The sequence below is a fragment of the Anopheles maculipalpis genome, chromosome 2RL, assembly GCF_943734695.1.
Source record: "Anopheles maculipalpis chromosome 2RL, idAnoMacuDA_375_x, whole genome shotgun sequence".
Taxonomy (NCBI): domain Eukaryota; kingdom Metazoa; phylum Arthropoda; class Insecta; order Diptera; family Culicidae; genus Anopheles; species Anopheles maculipalpis.
In genome coordinates, this window is record NC_064871.1 from 82355498 (window position 1) to 82381240 (window position 25743).

The 25743-nt window shown below is 42.6% G+C and overlaps 3 protein-coding genes across 4 annotated transcripts; 1 reads left to right on the forward strand and 2 right to left on the reverse strand.

Moving 5' to 3' along the window:
- Positions 1-9718: 9718 nt before the first annotated feature.
- On the reverse strand, positions 9719-9913 carry LOC126568642 (uncharacterized). Its single transcript, XM_050225155.1, has one exon. The coding sequence runs from the start codon at positions 9905-9907 to the stop codon at positions 9722-9724; it is 186 nt and encodes a 61-aa protein (XP_050081112.1). The 5' UTR covers positions 9908-9913; the 3' UTR covers positions 9719-9721.
- Positions 9914-9964: 51 nt separating this feature from the next.
- On the reverse strand, positions 9965-11218 carry LOC126568568 (uncharacterized). The gene is made up of 3 exons (XM_050225065.1): positions 11073-11218; positions 10216-10343; positions 9965-10140 (listed from the first exon to the last, which is right to left on the reverse strand). Exons 1-3 carry the CDS (start codon positions 11216-11218, stop codon positions 9965-9967), a joined length of 450 nt encoding a protein of 149 aa, XP_050081022.1.
- Positions 10522-25408, forward strand: LOC126567859 (protein argonaute-2). 2 transcript variants are annotated; one of them, XM_050224183.1, is made up of 12 exons: positions 10522-10690; positions 18280-18354; positions 20103-20712; positions 20772-20866; positions 21521-21743; positions 21827-22072; positions 22143-22308; positions 22644-22965; positions 23052-23218; positions 23745-24263; positions 24341-24510; positions 25224-25408. In XM_050224183.1, the coding sequence occupies exons 1-12, from the start codon at positions 10573-10575 to the stop codon at positions 25360-25362; spliced, it is 2850 nt and encodes a 949-aa protein (XP_050080140.1). In that variant the 5' UTR covers positions 10522-10572; the 3' UTR covers positions 25363-25408. The 2 variants fall into 2 exon arrangements, with proteins under 2 accessions (XP_050080140.1, XP_050080139.1); XM_050224182.1 differs by having other exon boundaries at positions 10523-10690; positions 22626-22965.
- The last annotated feature ends 335 nt before the right edge of the window (positions 25409-25743 follow it).

The following is a 25743-nucleotide window of genomic DNA, read 5'->3' on the forward strand; positions in this document are numbered from 1 at the left end:
AAATTGTTCTTTATATACTATATTTTCAAACTTTTTATTGAATTTATATATAGCTTTTAAGTTTTGTGAACTATTTCCTTATTTTGTTCTCTCCGGTTCGGGATGTACAGTGATGGACAAAAGAATCGGGACTACTTTTATATTAGTTTTTCAAAATATTTCATTTAATATTACTACCAGGTATAATCACACCAACATTTGGTGATAGCATCATCATAATCTTATTTTTTCCCATTAGCGTTAATTTCGTTCAATGTTGTCTGAATAATTATATATAAATTTAGAGCCTGATTACGCTTTCTCAATATTTTTGATGATGCTATCACGCCTAGGATTCAGTCAGGCTACTGTTTATTCTCCAGTCCAATATGCTAAATTATATTATCTTACCCTAACTAGTTCATCTTCCAGTAATGTTCACAGTTCATCTCTTCCTGTTTGGCAAATGATAAACCAAAACAAAACAAATAATTGTATAATCGAGCAATGCGTAAAGCTCATATTTTCATCAAAGTGTAAACAGTTCGTTCATCTACTCTTTTCATCTAAGTTTAACAAACAAAAACTAAGTCTATTAAATGAAATTTGGTATTTTTATCTCTTATTTTTTATGCTCTTGTCCATCCACTGCAAGTATATAACAGCCAAATAGTCTGTAAAGAGTAAAATCTCACAAAGATAAAAAAGACACTAATATTAAGCCAGTATACAAATTTCTGTTAAAGTGTTTTCAATCAAGACAAAATTACAACCAATTAAGTTTCTTTTGTAATAGCTTTTTTCAGTTTTATTTATATTTATATTTTATTTTCTTATATTTTATTTATATTTTATTTTTTTGCTTGCGTGTTGTTCTGTTTATTGCAGTAACTGTAATAATTATGTTTTAAAAAACATTGGCTTAAATTACGAAAAGCAGTAGAAACTAGTACTGGTAGATTCGGACTCGAAAGATTCGAAGATTCAATCGCTACAAAGATTCGAATCGGATTTGATCCTAATGAACGGATTCGATCCGTAAGGGATTCAATTGGGATTCGTATTCGATTGGAATTTGATCCGATTGGGATTCTGAATCAATCCGATTCGATATGATGTTGGTGTAGGATTTGGGATCAATTGGGGATCGATTGGGACCCTACACGATTAGTATTCTTTAATTATATGAATGGGATTGGAGGTTAATTTGGAATATGGAAATTTCTATGATCTTAAACACCCCATTCTCCCCCCCCCACCCCCACCCTCACTAATTTCGCTCACTAGAAACAGCAAAAAGAATTAGCGAATCCGTACCATAGCAAGATGGATTCGGATTCGCATGTAGATCGAATCCCAATCAGGAAGTGTATTCGAAGATTCGAATCTCCACTGGGATTGGCTTTTCCCAACACTAAGAGGGACAGGGAAAACAATCTAAAAATTCAAATTTAAAAAGCCAAAATTTCGTTCTCATAGTCTTGCTATTTTTAACAAGCATCTTACAAATGCTATTTTGTTAACATATTGTCACCAGAAACAGCCAATATTTTTTTAAGGTTTATCTTTTCGCTTCCTGAACAGTATAAAGAAATCCAAAAGGTTTCTCTCTTGGCACAAGCAAAAAGCAGGAAAAAAACGGGAAATCTTTTCGCCACTTTAATTATAGCTCCTGTTTAATAATGACCCCCTTTTTTCTGTTCTCCACGTTGGGCGATGTGCTTAAAAATAGCCACCAAACATTGGGAAGACCGGAATGGAAAGGCCATACATACAAAGCAGCATAATTCATGGTGATCAGGCTAGGGAAGATGGAAGAAGCTGGCAATGGTACCACCAAAAATTGCGAAGCTTTTAATGGGCCCCCCACATGCATACACACAGACACAGTCATCGACGGAAACCTCTTCGATCGATCGGTTCGATCGTATCGGATCGATTGGGGGTGAGAGATTTCTTTTTCTTTTTCTGCGTGTTCCGTTTCGATTGTCGTCGACTTATTTCGCATATCACGCAAGACGTGCTTGAAGTTGTGGCTCGTATTCCTTACCAGTGCGCTGAGAGCAACTGTGAAGTCAAATCATGTACGATCATGCTTCGTGGGGAGGGAGTGCTTGCTCCTTAAGCACTTCCCAGCCCGGTCAGCCCACAAAACCAGCCCCATCTCCCTCGCTATTCTCCCCTGAAACCCCCCAAACTCAGGGCAGCAGACAGATGAGATAACGGCTTGTGTCTGCGTGTGTGCATTTTTGCTTCGTTTTTGGCTGGCCCGGTTTTCTTTACTTTTCGTGACGAAAATGGCAAAAATCGAATGTTGAAAAGAAAAGGAGCGAAGCGAAACCAAAATTGCGTTCCGCGGTTTTGTGACCACAGACACACGCACACAAAAAAGCGTGTGAGTGAGTGAGAGAGGGACCGAAAAATACATAGGTCAGCATGTTATTGACGGCCCCCCCTTCGTAATGCCCCCCAAACCCGGTCACGCTTTGGAGGAGGTTGCACAGCACAGAACGACTCTCCAACCAACTGACCGGGGCTCGACGCAACAGGCAAACCTGAGCGAAAACACAAGGCTGGGGGATAGATTGTTCGTGTTTGGCTTCGGGCTGGGTCCGCTTGTCGATCGTACCACCAAGAAAGCAACGAAAAAAAATGAGCCTTTAGGCTTCAACGGGACCACAGCCACATCCAGCCAAAGACACGACCGGACGCCGGTAGTAAACATGCAGCAAGCGAGTAAAGGAAACAACAAAAAAGAAAAGCCAAACCCGTTTACATCCTCTCCAAAATGGAGGTAAGAAAAAGGGGGCGAACGTCGTCCTCCCCCAATACTACTACTTCGTGGACTTTAGTTTTTTGTGTCGCTGATTGAAGAAAAAGCAAAAGGAATGGATCTTCTCGCTGCGATCCAAACACAGAAACAACATACGGGCGCGGGCAATCGTCTGCATGGGGCCGACTCGAGGTATGAATCGGCTGGTCCGTTGGTCTCGTCCGTGTATCGTTTGCCGGATTTTTACGAAAGCAATTTCACTACTCGCTTTTTAGAGTATTTGAATAAGTTTAATAAGTAGTGGTTGTGCGAATGAATTTCTTTTTATTCCCTGTTACCACTTGATATTACAATGCCGTAAGAAACTAATGTGTTAGAGCTAAGAAAATCGCAATATCACATTAGCATCACTTCCACAAAACGTGCTGCAGATGATGTCACAATTATGTCACTTGATATCCCAATCACAAAATTGCTTTTAGAAGCGCTTTTGTGTTAAATTGTAATTATTCTGTGATATCATCTACCAGCTCTTTCAAACAAACACTTTGAGGCTGAATACATCGGCTTGTTTTCGGTACATCCTTTGGTGCAAAAATGTCACCGATTTAGTTAAAGTTTGAAGAAAGGAACATAGCCACCAAAAATATTTACTAATTCAGTACGTAGGCTGCTATTTCTATTTTTGGCCTGATAATGAAAATACAATTATTTATCTTCAAAATTTGTTTTATTCTTTTTCAAAGTGTTCTCCAGCACGATTAATGCACTCTTGCTTCCATGCGCTCAAACCGTGGTTTGAGCGTTTGCAACCAAACGTGGTTTATGAACGCGAATTTTTTTCTTGATGTGCGCGAATGAAAAGTTGTCATTGGGTGCCAAGTCAGGGCTTTAGAGGGCGGATGACCCATCAATTCGACGTTTTGGCCGGTCAAATATTTCACATGGTGAAAAATGAACTCGTCTTCTGTAGTTCGTTTTTCGAATTTCTCCGAAGACTTCACCCTTTTTACGGTCAGGTGTTTGTGCAAAATAGTGTTTATGCTGGGGCGGAAGAAAGGCCCAAATGATGCCTCTATCTCGCAGTATTATGTCACATGACGATCTTGTACACTTAGATCTCGAACGGCATCAATGTTATCAGACACAACGGCCATTTTTAGCCACGATTAAATTCATTATAGCAGTTTTCAACAGTGCTATAGGATGGTTCTTCATCGCCATACAAAGATTTGAGTTATTCAAAGCAGTCTTGTCTTGATAGTCCACATCAAAAGTTGTGAAAAATGATCGCACGAAAATGATTACGGATTCAAGTGAATGTAAACATCACAATGCTCATGATTATGCTCCAAAATTTTAAAATTTCGAATAAAAATATCAGTTTGCATCTGGAAACACTTGTTGTGGCCTAGGCCAGAAATATATGTAGCGGCCCACGTATGTAACAGTATGTATATACATATTGGGAGTTGGATAATACCTCATTTTTTAAATTTGTAATGAAAATTGTTCTAGTTCTTCTTGAGTTAATATGACCTGCTAGGTCATGTCAGCTATCTCATGGCTTTTACTGGACTTACTTGATACCACGCAGTCGGATAGTTCGGGTGGGATTTGATTTTTGGCCCCCAACCGTGTGAAGATCGGCACCTTTATCGTCTCCACCATCGAAACCCCTCGTCAAGACCATTACTATCGAACTCAACTTTGACAAATCTAACCAGTTGCCTGTTAATTGGAGTTTTATCGTTTTAATTACTGTCGATCGATTAACATTTTTTTCAAACATTTTTGTTAAGCAATGCGGTTCTGGGCCATATTGAAAACATTGCCTGTAATGAATTAATAAAAAAAAAACAATAGCGATAAAGCCTTTGCTCCGTATTCTTTTGCTTATCCCGGATAGACTCGGTTGTAGGTATGCGGTGACGTGATGATCCAGATCCATTGTAGTTGAAAGTGAGCGAAATTAGTGAGTCTGTTTACTGAGAATGTAAGAGAAATGTTGTGATAGGTTAAGCTGAATATTATATTAGTAGGTTTTTTTTATATTTAATTTTGAAAATCAACCACTAAAAGTAAAGTAATTATTGAAGAAGAATCTACTTCTTGTTGGCATGCTCAGGGATGAACAATTCTAGATAACATGGACAGGTCACCAAATCGTTTATAGGACACTCGATCTAGGGCTGCACCTCGGACAGGTTCTCCACTACACTTGATCCAGCCAACGGGCTCGCTGTGATCATCTACGTCTCGTGCTGCTAGCATTCTCATCACTGCCCCAACCCTTCTTATCCTTCTGGCTCTGATCACCGTCAGGGCATCTGAACCTCCCAACTAGCTTTAAGTTCATTCTCATTCGCCACACGCCCTGCTCGCACACATCTCCAAAGATAGTACTTAGCATCCGCCGTTCGAAAATGGCGAGTGCAGTGGCGTCCTTCGTCAGCATAGTCTAGGACTTGTACCCTTAGAGGACTACCGGACGTATCAAGGTGTGGTATATCTTCTGCAGCATTATCCAGAAGACCAGAAGACTCAAACAGCATTTCGTGTGCTGTTTGAGTCTTCTGGATCGAAATAGTTTGTGGAGCCTTTAGTAGGCACGATTCCCCTGAACAACGCGCCTTCAGATGTCGGTACTTAGGTTGTTATTACGATATTACCGAGGCCTCCTTCTTAACCACCTCGTCTGGTTCCTTTGGTTCCGAGTCGGGCTCTTTCACGATCAAAGTCTTCGATATGTTAAACTTCGATCTATGCTTCATTATTGCATTCCCCTTGATTTAATTAAAAACAAAAACCAGTTCGATAATTCATTTACCAGTTTCCTTGTTTACATACTTTGAGCAAATTACCGTATGAAAAATTTATCTCAAGAGACATTCTGTTTTGTTCACCACTGTGTACAGGAAGTGTGGCTCCAGCCAAAACTCACAAAACGATCATGACACAGTTGATACGATTGGGAAAAGGAGAGGGAACGGAATCGAATAATTTGCCAAATGAAACCGATACGTTCCCAACCGCAACTGGACAATGATTGGGCTCTTTCTGGGGGAGGAGACAGCATAAAAACATGGCACAAGCATTAAATCCTCACCGCGCCGTCTGCGACAAAATTGGACCCCGGACACTGTGTTAGTGCTGTAATTGATGTGCACGTCTGCAAGATGAAAAAAACGGTATTGCCAGTCCAGTTCCAGTTGTGCTCCAGGTGTGGCATGCGCGTGTACCTTTCACCGGCCATACAAAAGACCACGAGCGGAACGTTGCCTGATCTTTTGCCCAACAATTTCGCAAAGGAAATTTTGTGCTCTGCTGTTTGGCGTAACGATTTTACACCTCCAAAGCTGGAAAGACTTAAAGGACTTCAAACAGGGTGGTGAAATATGCGTACACCCCTAGTAGTTAGGAATTAGGCGATGCAAGCGGCCATAAAGTAGAAAGCATTAAACTATAAATTTTCCAAAACTTCCGCTAAGCTAAGCTCGCACCACGATCCGATGAATTATTCAAACACTTTCTTCCCAGCTGCCTGTCCTTCCGATATTAAAGAGCAATTTGCAACTTCCCACCCACACCGGGTCAAAACAAACACACAATCTTTGCGAAAAACTCTCTCCCACACACTACAAAAGCTGGGCAATGTTTACCTTTTTTCCACCAACCACCAACACCCTCTGCTGCTCTTCCTGCGCTCTCTTGCGGAAAATGGCGAATGGCGATCCAGGGTGTTCGCTTTTTCCCAAGGGCAATCCTATCACTTTCACCTACTCGACACGGTTGTGATGCTTTATTTTGGAGCGGACGCGCCTGCTCGTGAGTGGGCAAGAAAAGGGACAGACAAACGCGCTGGAACTGCAAGTGAGAGGCAACTCGGTGGCACTGGTCGTGTTATTTCTTTCAAGGATATTCAAGGTTTCCAAGGAACGGGCCAGATCCGAACGGGTTTGGAGGCAGATCTGGGCCGATGAGAGAAGGAGAAAAGTGGGTAAAAAGGTTAAAGGATTACTGCGTAGCCCTGTGTGCTGGGTGATGTTGAGTCTTGTCCCGAGGAACTTGAACTTGTGTAGCAAGATGTTGAAATTTGGACCGAATTCGTGTCCGTGCAGATTGAGGGAACGTGAGTAATGTCAGGAAGCGCGAGAGTTCTTTTGCAATTTCGGTTCCAAATTCTGCCATAATTAAAAGGCCTAGAATTTGCAATTCAACGAAATATTTAGATAATCTTTTAAAAAAAGATGACTTCAAAGCTGTCTTATTGGAATCTTTGAAGCAATGGTACCTCGCGAACTTGCACCCTAACCGCCTTTTGGGTACGATAACATTACAACTTAGGCTTAAGCCTTAACTTAAGCAGCCTCTTAAGCTTCAGAAATGCATTTTTTGGCCTTGGAAGGTGAAGAATCTTTCCAGAATTTCTTCAGCGGCTTGTCGGCAGTTTATTGGCGTCATTACATTATATGACACTAAGGTAAAGGGTATGCACATTCTTGGACACCACGCCGGTCAGTAAAACCTGTGACCTTTAAGACTTCCATGTGCTAAAATCCCCTTCTATTCTTGGACGTCTTGGACGACTCGTCAGAAATTCGAGGATGTAAAATCTCAAAATATTTGCGAAACTTTTTCTCGGGGTATGATGCGTTCGTAGTCAGTGCATCGATGCACTGCCGGCCGGGTTTAGCAACAAAGCGATCCTGTTTATGATGCTCATGTGAGGTTAATGGCGGTGGTCGGTGGGTCGTTGTAAAATTTATTGCGTTGCAGAAAAATACATCGACAAACTGTGCACATACACACAGAGACATATCGCGAGGGAGAGAGTGCAGACGGGCATGACTTCACCGTTGTGCGATGCGCTCCCGCCGGTTTTGCAAATTCCCGGTCATTGCTCAACAACGATTCGATTTCTGTAACCCTCCCGGGGGGGTGGGACATCTGGATGAAAAGGAAGGGGAAAACGGGAGAGCAGAGTGCGAGAAGGGTGATGAGTTCGGAGAGATGCAACTGCATTTATTGTGCTCTTTTGGTGCTTATACGTTTGAGAATGCATTCCATTGCTCTCTCGCGCATCGTCATGCTGCGGGGTGAGAGAACGCACTGGAGAGTGTTTTTACACTGGAAAATTCGCGTAATTTCTACAAACTGTGTTACTGAAATTAGGAATGGTTAAAATACTAGTAAAAGGCGAGCAACATTGAACTAACTTGAGAATTTAATTTGAAATGTCTGCTCACATTAATCATGACGTCATGGAAACAAAGCTCACTGCTATTACTACAACTGCTTTGTGAGTTAAAATTAAGTTTTAAGGAGCAAAACGCAATAATAAGCAAATTCTTTAAACGTATATTTTTTGTTGTAAATTCTTAATTATATTTTTATTAGTATTTTAGGCTTTTTCATTTCAAACAGTTTCAAATTTTAACTCTAAATTAGCAACAAAAAAAAAAGCTTTTTCCAGTGACATCATCCATCTTGTAATGAATGAATCATCTCGTCTTCACTCGCTCTTTTTCAAACATTTTCTACTACTTTTCTTCAACTTTATTCGACTCTTACTAGACTTGAACTTAAAAAATCTTTTAAAACATTATCTTAATTTAAAATTTTCCTATAGTGCATCTTTCCTTCCTCATACAAAACAACAATTTTGCTCTCTTTTGCTCCCTGTCTCTCATCTCATGCAGTAAAACTCTCTTTCTCACCTCCATTCAGCTCGCTCATCCCCATTCAGCTGGAGCGCAACAACACCCAACCCATGACCCCCCTAGAGAATACGGGTAAAGAAGGGGAAGAGGGGATGTTGGCGATGCTGTTTCGAGGGGAGCGGGGAGGGGATGGGGATGATGCTTTTGGTCAAAACAGTTCGGTTCGCTCTGAGCAGAGCAGCAAAGCAAACCCTCCCGCCCCAAACAGAGTCGGCGCGCGTGTAAGTGTGCTTTGGGCTTGACATTGAACTTGAGACGCCATTTCCCAAATACACACTGTTTCTCTGGGTTGTGTTATTGTTATTGCTCCGCCGCACACCGGAAACCGTGCGCATGTGTGTGCGTGTGTGTGTGAGCACAAAATTTGGTGCTCTAAAATCATAATACCTAGAAACGTTCGCGCGATATGTCCACTTCTGGCCCATAACACACACGGCTAGAAGCGGACGGATGGTGGTTACATTGCTGTGAATCGAATCCAAGTAATCGAAGTAGTTTTTCCAGCAATTTTTATCGTAAAAGTGTGCTGTGGGCTGTGTGTGTGTTTTCCCTGGTATATTCCCCCTCACTGTTGGATGTTGGGTCTGTACGTGGCCGAGGGTGGTGGTCAGTTCAGATTACGGGAAAAAAGGGTCCATTTAATTTTGGCCACACCGTGTGAGCGTAGTTTGCACCTGTGACGCGAAAATTTGCCCTCCAAGCATAAATACGCATACACCTGTGAAAAGAAAAAAAAGTGTTTTCAATCAAGTAGTCTAAGAATTTTCTCAAAGTGTTTCTGAGCGCTGCTAGTGTGTCTATGTGTGTGTGTGTGTGATTGTAAAAAGTGAAGAGTAAAACATTTTAATTTGTGGTGTTAATAATTAAACTTCATTTGTGGCCACGAAATGAAAAGTTTGACGAACAATCTACAATCGATATCGCCCACCACCCGCAAAGGTGATAATGGGAGTGCTGAACCGTCTTCGTTGCAGGTAATCCCGCTTATCGGAGGAAAGGAAATTTTTAATTTTGTTTTCTCTACTCAACCCAACACACGAACATTGAATTGGTTGTGTGCATTTGTGCTTGTTTGATAAGATAATGTTTGTGAAATTATTCTTTTTCTCAATGCTCTTTTCCAACCCCAAGAAAGCAACATCTTTCAGGTCGGGTTTGACGGTTTTGCAAGCTTTATCTGCCTAGAATTTACTTACATTGCAATTATTTTTTTAAAAAAGTACAGGAAAAAAACGAGACACAACTACTAATCGACCGGCTTGAGCGTGATAAACCGGGACAGCACAAACACGACCGCAATGGTGGCCAGCACAAAGCAGACGGCAAACATGTAGAAACTCTCCTCCGTAAACACGTCCGTAAATGCCGGTATCTGATGGTACCAGTTCTCGATGATGGCCATATGGCCGCCCTTGAGCTTCTTGTGCGACATGTTTCTCGCACGCTGGGAGGACGAGTGTGGGGGGTGTTGTACACACGACCTTCCGCTTTACCGACGCTTGCCACCACCACCGCTACCGGCCTTTTTCTCCGATTTGGTCTTTACTACGCTGGTCGCAATTTCCTTCGGTGCCAGGGCGCTCACGTGCTTGTTGCAAAGCTTTAACAGCTCAAGCGTGGATAGGTTGGCACTGCTTAGTTCAATCTTTTTCAGCTTTGCTTCGGCTGGAAGGTGAAGAACAGGGACGGGATAAAGGCAAATGTTTTCAGCGGGAAGTGATCTTTTTTACTTTCACCTACCCTGTACTGATGGGATAAGCTGAAAGACAACGGATGGTGGCCTTCGGTCGCATACAACCTCCGTCTTTAGCAGGCAGGTTGGGTTGGTTTGTGTTATTTTCGGTGCGGATAGGTGATGCACGAATTCCCTGTTTGGAAGATACAAAAGCACGAATTAGTAGCGAATCAATTCTATTTTCCATTCCTGAGTGTGACTGCGCGAATCGAACGTTCTGGATTTTCGGGATTGTTTTTCCTACTGCTGCTCCTCTTATGCTCTCTTTCTCTCATGTACACACGCATAACTTGTGGCCTTTTCCTTTTTCCCTGTTTCAGACGGCGCACGATTGAAGTGAAGCAGCAGCAGCAGCAACAGCAATGTCCACGGAAAGGGAACTAACTCCCGGAACAACGCAGCAGTTGCACCCGCTGTCCTACTCGGATATGGCCACACACATTCAACTGAACGGAGCAATCATGGGCAAATCGTTTAATGGTAAGCTGCTTGGTCTCTTCTTATGCCGTTTCCTCCCAGTTGTTTTGCTATTACTTTCTCCTGGTGAAAAGAATGCTACACAATTCCGAATCACTTCGACCGTTTCGTTATCTTAACCTGTTTCACGTCTAATGTTGCAAATGGACACCGAAAATCGGTCGACAAAACTTCACGTTTTGATGCTGCTCGTAAATGGGTTTCCCAGCGCAGCTATCGTCGTTCTCAAAATACTTCACCGTGCAGTTATTTCATGTTTCTCGCAGACAGTGTGTGTGTGTGTGTGACACACGCTTGCGCAGTGGAAATCAGCTTCATGCTATACTTTTCATGGCGCGTCCTGTTCGAAACATGGGACACATGAGTTTTTTCGCACGGTTCTTACCTCGTAGCGATGGTGGTCGGATCGAACGGATCGAAGGACACCGTGATACGCTGGACCGCTTTCAGGTTGACCAGTTTCAGCTGTTTCCCGATGGCCGATACAATGCCACCCGAGCGCCGGAATGCTCCACCAACCTTGATGGACATGACAGTTGCTGGAATTTTACACGATGTGGGAATAAGCAACCGGGGAATGTTTTTGGGCTAGTGCGGCAAGTTTCATAACAATTTGTATTGTGCAAAGAAGGTTGATGTTGCCCGTTTGACAGCTGACAGTTTCGCTTGTGCTCGTGGCGAAACGTCACGGCGAAAAATCAATGTTCGAAAATATTATCTTCGAAACCGGGTCGATTTTGAATTTATATGCCGCAATATTTCAAAAAATAGAAGCACATGATCATCAACTATATTAAGACATGAATAAAACCAACGAATACAATGAAAATTCAAAATCTCACTAAAAATGTGGTTTCGGAAAAGCGACCATATTTGAAGCTGCATGTTCGCCACGTTCGAACACGTTCGGCTACCGTTCGGCTTTCGGGTCGTTTACACCGTACACGTTCACGGATCGAGCGCTCAAAAAGGTGTTTGTGCGGAAAGAGAAAAGTTGTGGCGGATGCATCATTCTTTTTCTTCTTAAAATTGCTCAACAAAACGGCGCGAGTGTACGAAAACTGTGCAAAATAAACCATCCCGCATCGGTTCTGGGGTTGGGTGCGCGTTTGCACAATTCCGTGTCGTGCGTGAAGTGTGGTTTGCCTTTTATTGGGGTCGAGCACTGGGCCCATCGTGTGGGGAACAATTGTGTAGGGCCCCGAGTGTGCGTGTGTGTATGTGTTGTGTGTGCGTGCGTCAGTGTGTTCGAACGGGAAAAGAAGAAAGACGGGCCAGTGTGTGCCGTGGCCCCGTAATTGAGTGAAATAAGGTTGTGTCCCCGCGACCGATATCAACATCAAAGCTTATCCAGCCAGCCAGCCAGCAAACGACCGGAATTAGTGGCAGCGCACATACATCGCAAAATGTATCCTGTAGGCCAACGTAAGTAAATTGCGTTCGAATGGATGAAAAGCAATGGTATTTCAGACATCAAGATCCATCACCATCATCTTCCCGAGAGGCAGCAGCAGCAGCAAAACTAAGCTAAAGGCGGCGTGTAGTGGTGTTGGTGTATACCGTAGTAGTAGTGTGCGATAGTGTTGGTGTGCTGCCTTTTGGTGGTGTGGGGTAATTGTGTGTAGAAGATTCTTTCCGCCCCGTCTCCCCTCATCGTAACCCTTGCCGTTTTTCACCGAAATGTGAAGAAGAAAAATTCAAAATCTTAATAGAATGTGTTGTTAAGGAAACAGGAAAACAAACGAAAAATTCACGCAACAATAGAGGCAACATGTGAAACGATGTGACGAAATAGTTCTGACATGAATATGTATGCAATTGTTGGTGAGAAAATGTCCCTTTTTTCACATACATTAGACGGGATTAGAGTTGCCATGGTGTAGAAGTGTGTGTGTGTGCCGTCTGAATTGTGAAAGAAACCCGTCTGTTGTGCGCAAGTGGCTGTTTGCAAATGTGTGCGTGCGTCGTGTGTGTATGCGTACGTCTTCTTCGCTACTAATCAAAGCAATGTAAAACATAAAAAACACACATACATCCCTCCCCCATCCGAATGGGGTCGTTGTCGCATAAGCAAAAATTGAATAGAAAAAAGCAAATCGTCCCATGTTGGTAGCATATGTGTGGTCGCGTTTGTAGCAGGCGTAACACCATGCGCATGGAAATCGTCCCACAATGTGTCACCTGCCTCCGTGTGGTGTGTGAATACGAGTAGAGAGTTGACGGTGTGGTTGTGTGCGTGTTTTCGTGTTGTTGATAGGCATTTGGTTGGACGTCGTATTGTGTGCAAACCGCTGGAATGGTGCTGTGCGAATGGATGTAGTGGTGTAGTGTAACCACTTGCGTATTACGAGGAATGGAATGAGAATGGAAGAGTGTGTGTATGAATGTGTATGTGTGTGAGAGAGAGAGAGGGAGAGTGTACGACGCGTGTTTGAGTGAAGGACAGAAAGAGAGACCCGATGGATTTCAATAATACATCGCAAAACATCGAACGTGTGTGTACACGCATAAAGCATATGCACACACACCATCGCAAGCATCGTTTTACGGAAACGCACATTGATGATGGCGCCGCTTTGACAAAGCACAACATAGAATGAGTAGTTTTTTCTGTTGTACTGTGCTATTTGTTAATTTATTGGTCCGTTTTAACGAAAGCGACGACGATTTTCTCTCTTCCGCTTCAAATGGTTCATGTTGATTGGATTTAACATGAAGGTTTTTGGGGAAGAAAGCACTCTGAGGAGAATATGAAATTCGTCGGTAAATGTCAACAACCTGCCTGTCCTGCCAATGTTGGGGGTTGCCGGATAAAAGCGCCAAATATTTTGTTGTTATGCTGCGTTTTATCCAGCATCCTGTGCAGAAGGAATCATAGTTATGTTTTGTTTCTGTTCTTGTTGGGTGTAATTATGATGCAATTATGTTGTGTATGTAAGCGGCTCCAGTACGAGTGATGCAATTTGCGTGAGAATAAATAGGTTGTCGGGGTCGGAGTCCGATGGCTGATGCCATAGCGTCTCAGGTCTCCCCACACGGCAGGACTGAGGATCAAACCCCCTCCAGGACTATTCAACTACGTAGTATCAATCAAAGACCAGACCAAATGATCCATAAACATCATTTGCAATATTTTTCGTATTATCAGCCCTATTGCTGAGATTATGGAGATCGTGAAGCGTTTTTCCCGGCTAATTAAGCTTTCATGTCAGCTTGTTTTTTGGGCAAAGGCATGCCCAGACATTGGACGTGGACCATTGCCCATGACATGACCGCTAGCCACTATCTTGCTTGTTATATCAAAGAATACACTGGAAGCTGGACCACAAGGGCGTATAGAATTTTGGACAAACCTCAGCTTGAAGGTTTGTCCACCATTCTATTATATTTGAAAATTATTTGATTGTTTAGGGCACAAATGAACCGTGAGTCATGTACGAACTAATTGTTGTTACATATTGATTAAAACACTTCTGGGTATCCGGGAATCAGAGATATCCCGTCTTACAATCGTTTCGGGTTTTCACACGTCATGCAAGACTGGTTACTTCTTTGAAACTGCATCGTAGAGGCTCTTGACCTGAAATTTAAGACTTTATCCAAAATTATCCGTAGCTGATGCGGTCTTCTAATTGCGGCTGTTAAAACTATATTCATTGATATCTATATTTACATCAACAATCATCACACGGCAGGACCTGGGCTCAAATGTCATCCGGACCGTTCCACCGTAATGAGGGGAGTGGCTGTCCAACTCGTGGATAAGCTAGTCGAGCAAGCCTTTCATCGACCGACACGGCCTAGAAGCTTGTTTGTACACCTACATTATTGTTTTACCTTAATCTAAACTTGTTTAATGCTGAATTCATTGAGATCTAATCCTACCATCATTAATTTTAAAGTTGCATCAAAGCCGCACGTCCGAAGGCAAACTTTACGATGCAATAAGCTCATTTAGAATGCCGGCTAACCTTACCAGGCTTGTAAGAATGACAAATGATCAACTTCACATGCCAGGGAAATGGAAAACTTTCAGAAATCTTTGCTATCACTAAGAAAATGGACATATTTTCGTCTGTATTGGGAGCTAGAGAGAATTATCTGGGTCTCGGAAGAGTAAACTTATTTTATGAGTCCAAATCCTTGGCATGCTGGAGGGTTGAGTCTCTTCTACTATCTACAAATAGCTTACCAAAGGATTGAATAAGCAGAAGAAGGATTGAATAAGAAAGGTTGGAGGCCAACGAGACAAAACATCAAGTGATGAGGGCAACATCTGAGGTCCAGCCAAGAAACACTGATTTACGCAGTTGACCCAAAATTTGTTTCTGAAATCATATGCTCGCATCGATTCAATAAACATAAATTTAGAATCACGCGCGCCAACCGGTCATAATAAAGTCTGAAGAAAATTCTTCACTCAAAACACCTGTCACGAAGAAACGAAGCTGACACTGTACAGGAGCTTTGTTTTCCCAGTACTCACATAACCCTCTAAGACACGAAATTTGTCCAAAACAGGCAAAACTCATTTAGCATCAGGTGAAAGGACACCGGAGGAGCCGCTTCCTATCATCCTACCATTGTGCAGCAAATTTGGACTTGCGGGCTCCGGTAGGCTAGTTATGTCATGAGAATGGCACCGGACGAACCGCCAGAAAAGGCCAGGTTGAGAAGTAGTGATTTGTAGCGCTTGTAGATGTAGTGATTTTGTAAGTTTCGTTTGCTATGTCGTCCAACGATGATTCGATGATGTCGTCCAACGATGAATTGCGAAGTCATCAAAAGTGACGACTACTTTCCGTTTGCCGTTTGAATTCATTCTAGTTCTTGGAGGACAACTCTCTCGCTCTACGAAACCAACTTAGACTCGATGTTTCTGATGTTTACCAAAAACAGACACACAAACACCCGCAAAAAGCCACACACCCATTAAACCTGTGTGTTGTGCGTTGTAACCTAATTTTTGGGGGACTGTCTACGTCACCTGCCCGTGGCTTAAAGTAACGCCTGTCCCCAAAGCGAAAACCACCTATCGTTTGGCCCCCTTTTAAGCTTGTTAGAGACTGGGTGTAACGAAGAAACCCACAAAAAATTAGAACCGGAAACAGTCAAACATATTCCTGCAGCCCCGCAAGGGCGACAACAACGCCGATGTTTAGTAGTAACCGCGGCGATGTTATTTCCATGTTTTCCTCTTGCTCTCACCAACTTGAAAATTGGGTTAGGAGAAAGAGTCTGGTAGGAGAGAGTAGTGGTTCTTTGTTTTCGTCAATGTATTTCGCGGTTTCTAGCGGTTTTTCCATTTCAATCGCTATCTCTCTCTCCGTCCGTGGGGTGTACAAAAAAAAGGTATGCTTTTTGGTGTGTGGAGTTTGTGGGTCATCGACATCGTCGTTTCAAGCACGTTGCTACCGCTCTCTGTCTCTTCGGTTCGCGTCTACGTCTGATTCTCTCTCGCTCTCATGATTAGAAATGTGTTTATGCTGCCGTGGAATGTGCTGCACAGAAAGCATACACACGAAAAGACTTGGTTGCTTTGCCGAAATTCCAATCGGTGGTGGCGCACACTTGTTTTTGGAAGAAAAATCAAATGGGTCTTTGTGTTCGATCTTCTCTTTACAGGGTTTTCACTGGTTTTATTGACACATTCAGCGCACTGCCGATCAAATCAATACAATCATCCGAAGACGTCAATAGCGCGCCGAACGAGTCAATAGTATGCTCGAACGATTCTATAACGCGCTAAATGTGTCAGTAAAACCAGTGAAAACCCTGTAAATATCAGGGACTAAAAATGAAAAATAACAGTAAAACATGGTGGCGAAGGTCACCCGTAATTCATGCTGATGCTGCTCCCACGTGTTCGACGAATGGTTTGTGTCTACGGCTTTCTACGCGCGACTCAACCACGCTCCCGTTGTGATTTATGCTTTCGCTCGATGGTTGTAATAAGCATTTATTGAACACTCTTCTCTCTGTGTATGTGTGTCGATGGACCCGCTGTGTAAATAGACCCTAATCTGTGCATGACGCTGCAGAAAATGTATTCGTTGCTAAGGGAGTTACTAATCAACACCAACCCCCATGCTTAACATCACACTTAGACACTAAAAAATTAATCAAAATAAATCCTAGTACACGGGGGTTTTCTTTTCTTCTCGCTTTTCTTTCTCTCCTTATCGCCCTATCACGTGTGCATCGTTGTGCTTTTCACCAATGCAGATTTAACAGTATTTTTGCTGCTTGCCAAACTCCGTTCTAGCCATTCAAATACGTCGTTGCATTCTACATTCTGCTTTTCGATCACCTTTTTGCATTGCAAAATGACTCATACGATTTGGATGCCGGGAAGGATGATGATGCATCGTTGCAATATTGTGCCTTCGGGTTCTGTCTGGATGAATAATCACCAACTCGTCTCTTAGTCACCTTTTCCAATGACGTGCGGAAGAACCCTTTTAAATATGATAAATCGAATAGGCTAAAGTGTAATAAAGGCCCTCAAGTTGTACGGGATTCATCTCATGCAAGCTTGTGTGAAAATTCACGGTAGATTGTGACCATCATGCGTAGGACATGAAAATTTTATTTAAAAAAATAATTATTAAAATGAGGAAAGTTATTTGAAATTATTGTGATGTATAGCAAAAGCTAGCTTACGTATAAGACTAATTTATAAAAACATTTCACTAGCTTATTTCATCATTTAAACGAGACAGTTCATACTGTAATTGAAATAATTCTATAGTGAGTCATATTTTTTAATTTAAATGGCTCAATATACGGAAAAAAATAATATTTAAACATGATTTGAGTAGAAAGTTGATTGACTTACTGAAAATGTATTAAAACTAGTTAAAATGAGATTTTTTGGATTTTATAAACCAATAGTTTAAATATTTTCAATATGTCCTATTCAGCCATGTTCACAAATGTCTGTGGACTTTCATACAAGCTTGCATGTGAGTGCGTTGCGTGCAACTTGCCCGAATGCCCATTCTGGAACCAATTCTGGGTTCCAATTCCAAACTTCGATTCGGGAATTGATTTCGGAAATTTTTGAGCGTCCCAGAATCGATTCCAACCAATACAGAATATTGCTCAACACTGCAGTAAATGATTGGCTTGCAATATGTATATGTAACTCGTTTATGTTTCATTGATGAACGTTTTTCACAGGTGTCACGGGTACGAATAATCGGCTCCATCGATTCGGAAGTTGTGTAGCATTCGCTTCAAATTTTATTTACTTTTTGTATTTTTAGTTAAGAAAATTATCCTCTATTATCCAATTTTTGTAGTTTTGCTCTAAAAAAATATTTTCCCCTCCAAACTTTTATTATGTTCCTGTATAAAAGTTGTTGTATTTTTTTTCTCCGTGTTTAGTTATTTTTTTGTAAAATTGAAAACAAATTGTTTTCCCTCCTAATGTACGTAGTAGTTGCTTCCCCATTTGCTCCCTATTTTTGTGGTAAACGGTATTACAACAAAATCAAACCAAAAACTCCCCCCCCCCCCCCCCAGCCACCCAAAAAAAAGCGCAAAGAAAATATCGTTTTTGTTCTTTTTTTTCTTCTCTTTATTTTTAGAATCACCATGGACTTCTTCGCCGCCAAGGCCTCCAAGTCCGTCTCAGTCGCAGACCAGCTTCGATACACTCTCACGTAAAATTACCTGCTTACTCTGCTTGTTTCGAATACCTTTTCGAATCTATTATTCATAAATTACGCAAGAAAAGACAGAAAAAAACGGTGAATTAAAGCCCTTTAGCCTGACCAGCCAGCCACAAGAAAATTCTTCACGAATAGAAGCGATAATACGGAAGATGATTGGAACGAACGAAACCGAAAATAGGAAGGCCTGGGCCTGGCTAAATCCAATACTGAATCCGCAGAAAAGAAGCTCTAATTTATGAATACTTAAATTCGAAAAAGACAAAATTAATCATCAAAATTCTTAACTCTACCAAACACCACAATGTGCCTTACGAAGCAACGCAACAATTGAAGAGGAAACACTTGCACACATTAAGACACACATCGAATAAGAAGTTCCGTTCTGGTTCCTCTGGATCTCGTTTTGTTGGGTCTTTTTTCTTCTTAAAGAAGCGAGTGTCGGAAAGTATTTGAATTGAAGCAGGACGTTTTGCTCTTCCGACAAACGATGTTTTTTTTTGTTTTTGTTTTCATTGTGCGACCGCGACGATTGCAGTTTTGCTTACCCACCACCATCAGATGCGTCAGTTTGTTTAAAGTCAAATGTTTAAAACGATCTTTTCTGTATAAAATGGCGCCTGATTGTATTTTTGTTGCATTTGTATCGATGTTTGCTCACTTTGCATTATCTACTTCTGTTAACGTCTTTCAACGGGAAACGTCATACCGAGCGCAAACGCTAATTCAGCTAATGTCCCTTGTGTAAATATGTTGCTAACTTTGCGTGTAATAATTGTGTAACTGTAACTAACTGCTTTCATATGTTCTCTCACTGAATTAACGATTTTTTTTTACAAGTTCAAGAAGGGCAGTAAATCATTCTTCTAAACATTTGTGTAAATATCGCGTAAAATACATCTTAAAAAAATATTGGAAAGCATTAACCAATCGTTGCGGTTGATACATAGATAGATGCCCTTGTTTTATTTTTTTCCCTTCATATTTTTTCCACCGTGATATCATTGGACAGTCGTTTCCTTGTCGTTTTCGAGGTACTAGAAGAGGAGGTTGTGTTTATAGTTCAAAAATTCAAGTTCAAAAAAAGCTAGGACAAAAACAAACCAGTTAATTTGGACCAAATATTGTGAAAGCATCATAAAACACATTACACACTCCTCTTATTAGTTACTAAAAATACTTGTGTGTGTCGATTTTACAATTTCTCTATGTAAATAGTTTCAGGTAATTGATCTGTAATGGAGATGAAAAATGGTTAGACGATAGGGAACAAAGAACTCTTCTTAGGCAGGAGCAAAAACAGTAAAAGGATCGTTTTTTGTGTCTCTGAATTTCTTCCTCTGCACGATCCTCATATCGCGCAGGAAGAAAACACGTGCCATCATTATTCACATTTTTCTCCTGTGTACAATTGTGTGTAGACATTATACGCGCTTTCATCAATTTTAATGCCGTTTTTCTTGTTTATTTTTCCTTTATTCCGTTTCATTGCCCCATCGTTACATCGTCTTATCTTAATTCTGTATCAAATCAAAACAAAAATTCATTCGTCAAATTTTTGGTTTTGTTTTGTGTTTTCGATCATTAAAAAATATACAATTCAACGATCGATCGATCGGCTACCGTTTGAATCGATTGTGGAATTTTGCGTTAAATTTATACACCAAAAACTGGCGTCAAAATTGCCCCCCCCCCCCCCCTTGCTCTCTCACACACCATGGATGTTGTGCCACGTGCAGCACCCCCAGCCGGTGCAACGGTCAACCCGACCACGGTGGCGACAACGACGGGTACGCAAGGTGCGCAGGCACTCGGTGTCGTACCGGCCACACCACCAGCACCCCCAGACCTGCCGGTCTTCACATGCCCCCGGCGGCCAAATTTGGGGCGCGAAGGTCGCCCGATCGTGCTGCGGGCGAACCACTTCCAGATCACGATGCCCCGCGGCTACGTACATCACTACGACATCAACATCCAGCCGGACAAATGTCCGCGCAAGGTGAATCGGGAAATTATCGAAACGATGGTACACGCGTACAGCAAGATGTTTGGCGCACTGAAGCCGGTGTTTGACGGGCGAAACAATCTGTACACGCGTGATCTGCTACCGATCGGGAATGATCGCGTTGAGCTGGAGGTAACGTTGCCGGGCGAAGGCAAGGATCGGGTGTTCCGGGTTACGATCAAATGGGTGGCACAGGTGTCACTTTTTAATCTGGAGGAAGCGTTGGAGGGCCGCACCAGGCAGATACCGTACGATGCTATACTGGCGCTGGATGTGGTGATGCGCCATCTGCCGAGCATGACGTACACACCGGTTGGCAGAAGTTTCTTTAGCTCTCCGGATGGGTAAGTAGCGAGCTTTCGAGAGTTGGTTAAAATTATTATTAATCCTTGTTCTGTTACAGGTACTATCATCCACTGGGCGGTGGACGTGAGGTGTGGTTCGGTTTCCATCAAAGCGTCAGACCATCACAGTGGAAGATGATGCTTAACATTGACGGTAAGATTGGCTTTAGTAATTTATAGGGAGAAGAGATAATTTTTTTACGACACGCATAAGGAAGTGGACTGTTAAAATCGCAACAAAATAATCATGTTAAGAACATCACTCGGTTTAAATCGAGATTGAGAAGTCGTGTTCAAGAAGCAATTAATCCGGAAACAAATGGTTTAAAAAGGCAATCTCTCAGTTTGCCAAGGATACTTTGTCCTTAATAGAGCCCAATTATCCCGAAAAAAAGATCATCCGGTGGGATCACATGGTAGTCATGGGTAAAAGACTAGATAAGGTTCTCTCTAGAACATTTTGTACACAGCACTGTAATATGTCAATTTGATTGGATAGTGTGTTTTAGTGTGGTCAAAAATTGTTCGATAAACACTGTGTGCATTATTGTTTAATAATGACCTAGACAGGTTACATTCAGAGCTTAAAACTAGTGCTTGCGAGGGCAAGAGAAGGGATCAAAATTAAATTTTTAGCTATAATTTCTTCTAATTAATCCAACCATTTTTGACTACTCTGAAATCCCACTGTGAATCCTTTGCTACATGTGTTGCGCTTTGCATACTGTTAGGCGTTTTTCATACAGGGACGAACAAATTTCGCGAGTCGTATTTAATCCTATTTTTCCTTTCACTCTCCTCCTTGCAGTATCGGCCACCGCCTTCTACAAAGCGCAACCGGTAATCGAGTTTATGTGCGAAGTGCTGGACATCAGAGACATTAACGAGCAGCGCAAACCACTAACCGATTCCCAGCGCGTTAAGTTCACGAAAGAAATCAAGGGTCTCAAGATCGAAATCACTCACTGTGGTACGATGCGACGAAAGTATCGCGTCTGCAATGTGACCCGACGACCCGCACAAATGCAATCGTACGTATTTCCACCTTCATGCGAGTCGGTTTGTTGTTCGTCTATTAATTTTTGTGCTTTTTCGTCCATCCCACGCTTTAAAGCTTCCCATTGCAGCTAGAGAACGGCCAAACGGTTGAGTGTACGGTGGCGAAATACTTCCTCGACAAGTACAAGATGAAGCTACGTTATCCGCATCTACCCTGCCTGCAAGTGGGCCAGGAGCACAAACATACGTACCTTCCGCTGGAGGTATGTAACATTGTCGCTGGACAGCGATGCATCAAGAAGCTGACGGACATGCAAACGTCCACCATGATCAAGGCAACTGCTCGATCGGCCCCGGATCGGTAAGTGGAGTCTTTTTTTTCTGGAATGTAACGGGTTTATATGGCGTTTTTTGCTCTACGTATTTTGCAGTGAGCGTGAAATCAACAATCTGGTACGACGGGCCGACTTTAACAATGACGCGTACGTGCAGGAGTTCGGTCTCACCATCTCGAACAACATGATGGAAGTGCGAGGACGTGTGCTTCCACCGCCAAAGCTACAGTACGGTGGGCGCGTTTCCAGCATGAGCGGACAAGTAAGTTATCCGAGTAGTGTGCCGTGTTTCGTGTCGTCGTGTTGATAGAACATGGGTGATTTGTTATTACGATTGTTCGCAATTAGCGTACGATAGGAATATAAGATTGCTGAACATTTTTATCCCGCATACAGTAGATCGAATGTCAGATCGTAAGCGCCCAGTCGTAGTAAGAAATTGCCCAGCCAAACCAGTGCAAAAAACACACCACACTCAACACACAAACACACACAAAGTCCGAGCAATCCCCGGCTCGGCAGTGGCCATCGGCCATACATCCGCCCTTCGTAACAGACATATTAAAATAAGTGAAAAAGTTACTCTCCGGTCCACAGAACAAGGTGAGCTTAGCATTACCAAACCAAGGGGTTTGGGATATGCGAGGCAAACAATTTTTTACCGGCGTCGAGATTCGCGTATGGGCCATCGCCTGCTTCGCACCGCAGCGCACCGTACGGGAGGATGCACTACGGAACTTTACCCAGCAGCTGCAGAAGATATCGAATGATGCCGGTATGCCGATCATCGGCCAGCCATGCTTCTGCAAGTACGCGACCGGACCGGATCAGGTTGAGCCGATGTTTAGATATCTGAAGAGCACCTTCAGCCATTTGCAGCTGGTTGTCGTGGTGCTGCCCGGCAAAACGCCCGTTTACGGTACGTTTTTCTACAGTTTTTTTTTAAATCAGGAGAAGGGAGACATCAGGACTGTTTTTAACTTTTTTTCAATTTATTAATTGCAGCGGAAGTAAAGCGAGTTGGTGACACGGTGCTCGGTATGGCGACACAGTGTGTTCAGGCTAAAAACGTTAACAAAACGTCACCACAGACACTGTCCAATCTCTGCCTGAAGATCAACGTCAAGCTGGGCGGTATCAATTCGATCCTGGTGCCATCGATTAGACCAAAGGTGCGTGTGGAATATTCGGAACCGGTTTTACGGAGCTGCGAATAAATTTGTGCTGTTGGTTTTGTTTATTTAGTATTACATACAGTGTTCCACGAGGTTTTTTTTGCTGTGTTCCTAGAATTTTTTGTTCTCGTCCCGAGGGTTTTTGGCCGCGTGCCTTAAATTTTAGGTTTCTACTGCTGATTTTTTTATTTCATTCTGGCATGCTACTATTATTTAAAGTGAATTTCTCGTATAAAATTTTATGACCACTCTAAAGCTGTAAAACAGTAACAAACAAAAATATAAGATCACTGGTAGGCGGCAAAAACTCATGGGAAATCGTCAGAAATCGCTGTGGTACCCTGTATTATTTTCCCTGACGATCATCATCTTCAATATGCCTATCTGTCTCTGAGTAACATTGGTTTAATATTTTGTCAAAGAATCATTTAACATTAGTAATCATTTTTCCTTTAATTGTATGAGGGCGTCATTTATGAGTCCGCAGATATTCAAAATATTACCGATACCTATCAATTCATAGGTGTTCGACGAGCCTGTTATTTTCCTTGGCGCCGATGTTACCCATCCACCGGCTGGTGATAACAAGAAGCCCTCGATAGCGGCCGTAGTCGGCTCGATGGATGCCCATCCGTCTCGGTACGCGGCAACCGTGCGAGTGCAGCAGCACCGGCAGGAAATTATCCAAGAGCTGAGCAGTATGGTGCGCGAGCTGCTCATAATGTTCTACAAATCGACCGGTGGTTTCAAACCGCACCGTATCATACTGTACCGGGATGGTGTGTCGGAGGGACAGTTTCCCCATGTGCTGCAGCACGAGCTGACCGCGATACGTGAGGCGTGCATAAAGCTGGAGGCTGACTATAAACCGGGCATCACGTTCATCGTAGTACAGAAGCGCCATCACACGAGGCTGTTCTGTGCGGACAAGAAGGAGCAGAGTGGCAAATCGGGCAACATTCCAGCCGGTACGACGGTCGATGTAGGCATCACACATCCGACGGAGTTCGATTTTTACCTTTGCAGTCACCAGGGTATTCAGGTGCGTGTTCGAGTGCTTGGTTGCAATTTTGGGCGAGAAGTTACTAATAAGCCTTTTCGTTTTATTACGCATTGCAGGGCACGAGTCGTCCGTCCCATTACCACGTACTCTGGGACGACAATCATTTCGAGTCGGACGAGCTGCAGTGCCTAACGTATCAACTGTGTCACACGTACGTCCGGTGTACACGATCCGTTTCCATTCCAGCTCCTGCCTACTACGCCCATCTGGTTGCATTTAGGGCGAGGTAAGCAACTGAATAAAAAGAAACAACAAGTAAAAGAACAGCTTTGCTGGACAATACAACAATGGAGATTACCCTTCAATCATCGGAAACATTAGACTATCAAAATTATTGAACAAAACGCTGCAGAAACATTTCAGTGTTTAATCATCTAATTTCCGAGGTATTGAATCTAGTGTTGGAAGATTCGGTGGGACTCGGAAGATTCGATCCCTAGAAAGATTCGAATCGGATTGGATCCTAATTGACCAATTAGTTCACTAGGGATTCGGACAGAGGTGGCTATCTATAAGCAGACAAACCCGTCTCGAAAAAGGCGCCGATATGAAGTCATTGGGACTCCTGTGGGAGGCACCTGTTGGAGTTGAAATATGAATGTGAAAAGTTTCTATAATGATGATCATAGAAGCTTTTTGCTGAACCGGGCGTAGAACTCAACAGCGATTTAGTCCAGCTTTCGCAATGAATTGATTCATGACCATGGCAATGTCCTAACCCTCTATAGGACGATCTTTTTGTTGAGCCGTCTCATACTCGACCCGTCCGACTCTATACATCGCAAAATTTCGCAAATTGATCCGAATAAAAAATTCTAATAATTATTTGTCTAAAATAGGTGACATTATTGTATTGTCTGACACTACTAAACGCTGCACACTAGATTCAATATATTTGCCAAACTTTATTAATTTATTAACCCCACTTCCACTGTACAGGTACCACTTGGTCGAGAAGGAGCACGATTCTGGCGAAGGATCTCATCAAAGCGGCTGCTCGGAGGACAGAACACCGGGAGCGATGGCACGTGCCATTACCGTACACGCCGACACCAAAAAGGTTATGTACTTTGCTTAAATTGTACAAAACCTCAATATGCACACACACACACACACAAACAAAACGACCATACACTGAGAAAAGCAGTGAAAGAGTAAAATCAAACCTACAAAAAAGGCAACACAAACACACACATACAAAACGGACAACATTGTTGCATCCTCCGCCCATAATGGTCTCATTCTGCTGATGGGTAGAAGCGTCGCAATAGTAGCAGGAAATGTGCAAATGGGCCCAACGAAGATCCACGATGTACTACGGCTACTACTACAATCCAGATCTCGCCGTGTTTTAATAGGTGCAATTTGAGCCTTCTCCCCCCACTTATGCTTTAATTTTTCGACCATTTTATACTGAAAGGTGTGAGGTTGTCGCTGCTCTCCCTATTACCAAATTGTT

Bases quoted from the DNA above. Each gene is read 5' to 3' on its own strand.
- LOC126568642 (XM_050225155.1), bottom strand. From the start codon at position 9,907: ATGTCGCACAAGAAGCTCAAGGGCGGCCATATGGCCATCATCGAGAAC.
- LOC126567859 (XM_050224182.1), top strand. From the start codon at position 10,573: ATGTCCACGGAAAGGGAACTAACTCCCGGAACAACGCAGCAGTTGCAC. The intron at 18,355-20,102 runs GTAAAATTACCT...TGCCACGTGCAG, and splicing joins CAGCTTCGATACACTCTCAC to CACCCCCAGCCGGTGCAACG. The intron at 20,867-21,520 runs GTAAGATTGGCT...TCCTCCTTGCAG, and splicing joins GATGATGCTTAACATTGACG to TATCGGCCACCGCCTTCTAC.
- LOC126568568 (XM_050225065.1), bottom strand. From the start codon at position 11,218: ATGTCCATCAAGGTTGGTGGAGCATTCCGGCGCTCGGGTGGCATTGTA. The intron at 10,344-11,072 runs GTAAGAACCGTG...TCTTCCAAACAG, and splicing joins CCGACCACCATCGCTACGAG to GGAATTCGTGCATCACCTAT. The intron at 10,141-10,215 runs GTAGGTGAAAGT...TTCACCTTCCAG, and splicing joins GCTTATCCCATCAGTACAGG to CCGAAGCAAAGCTGAAAAAG.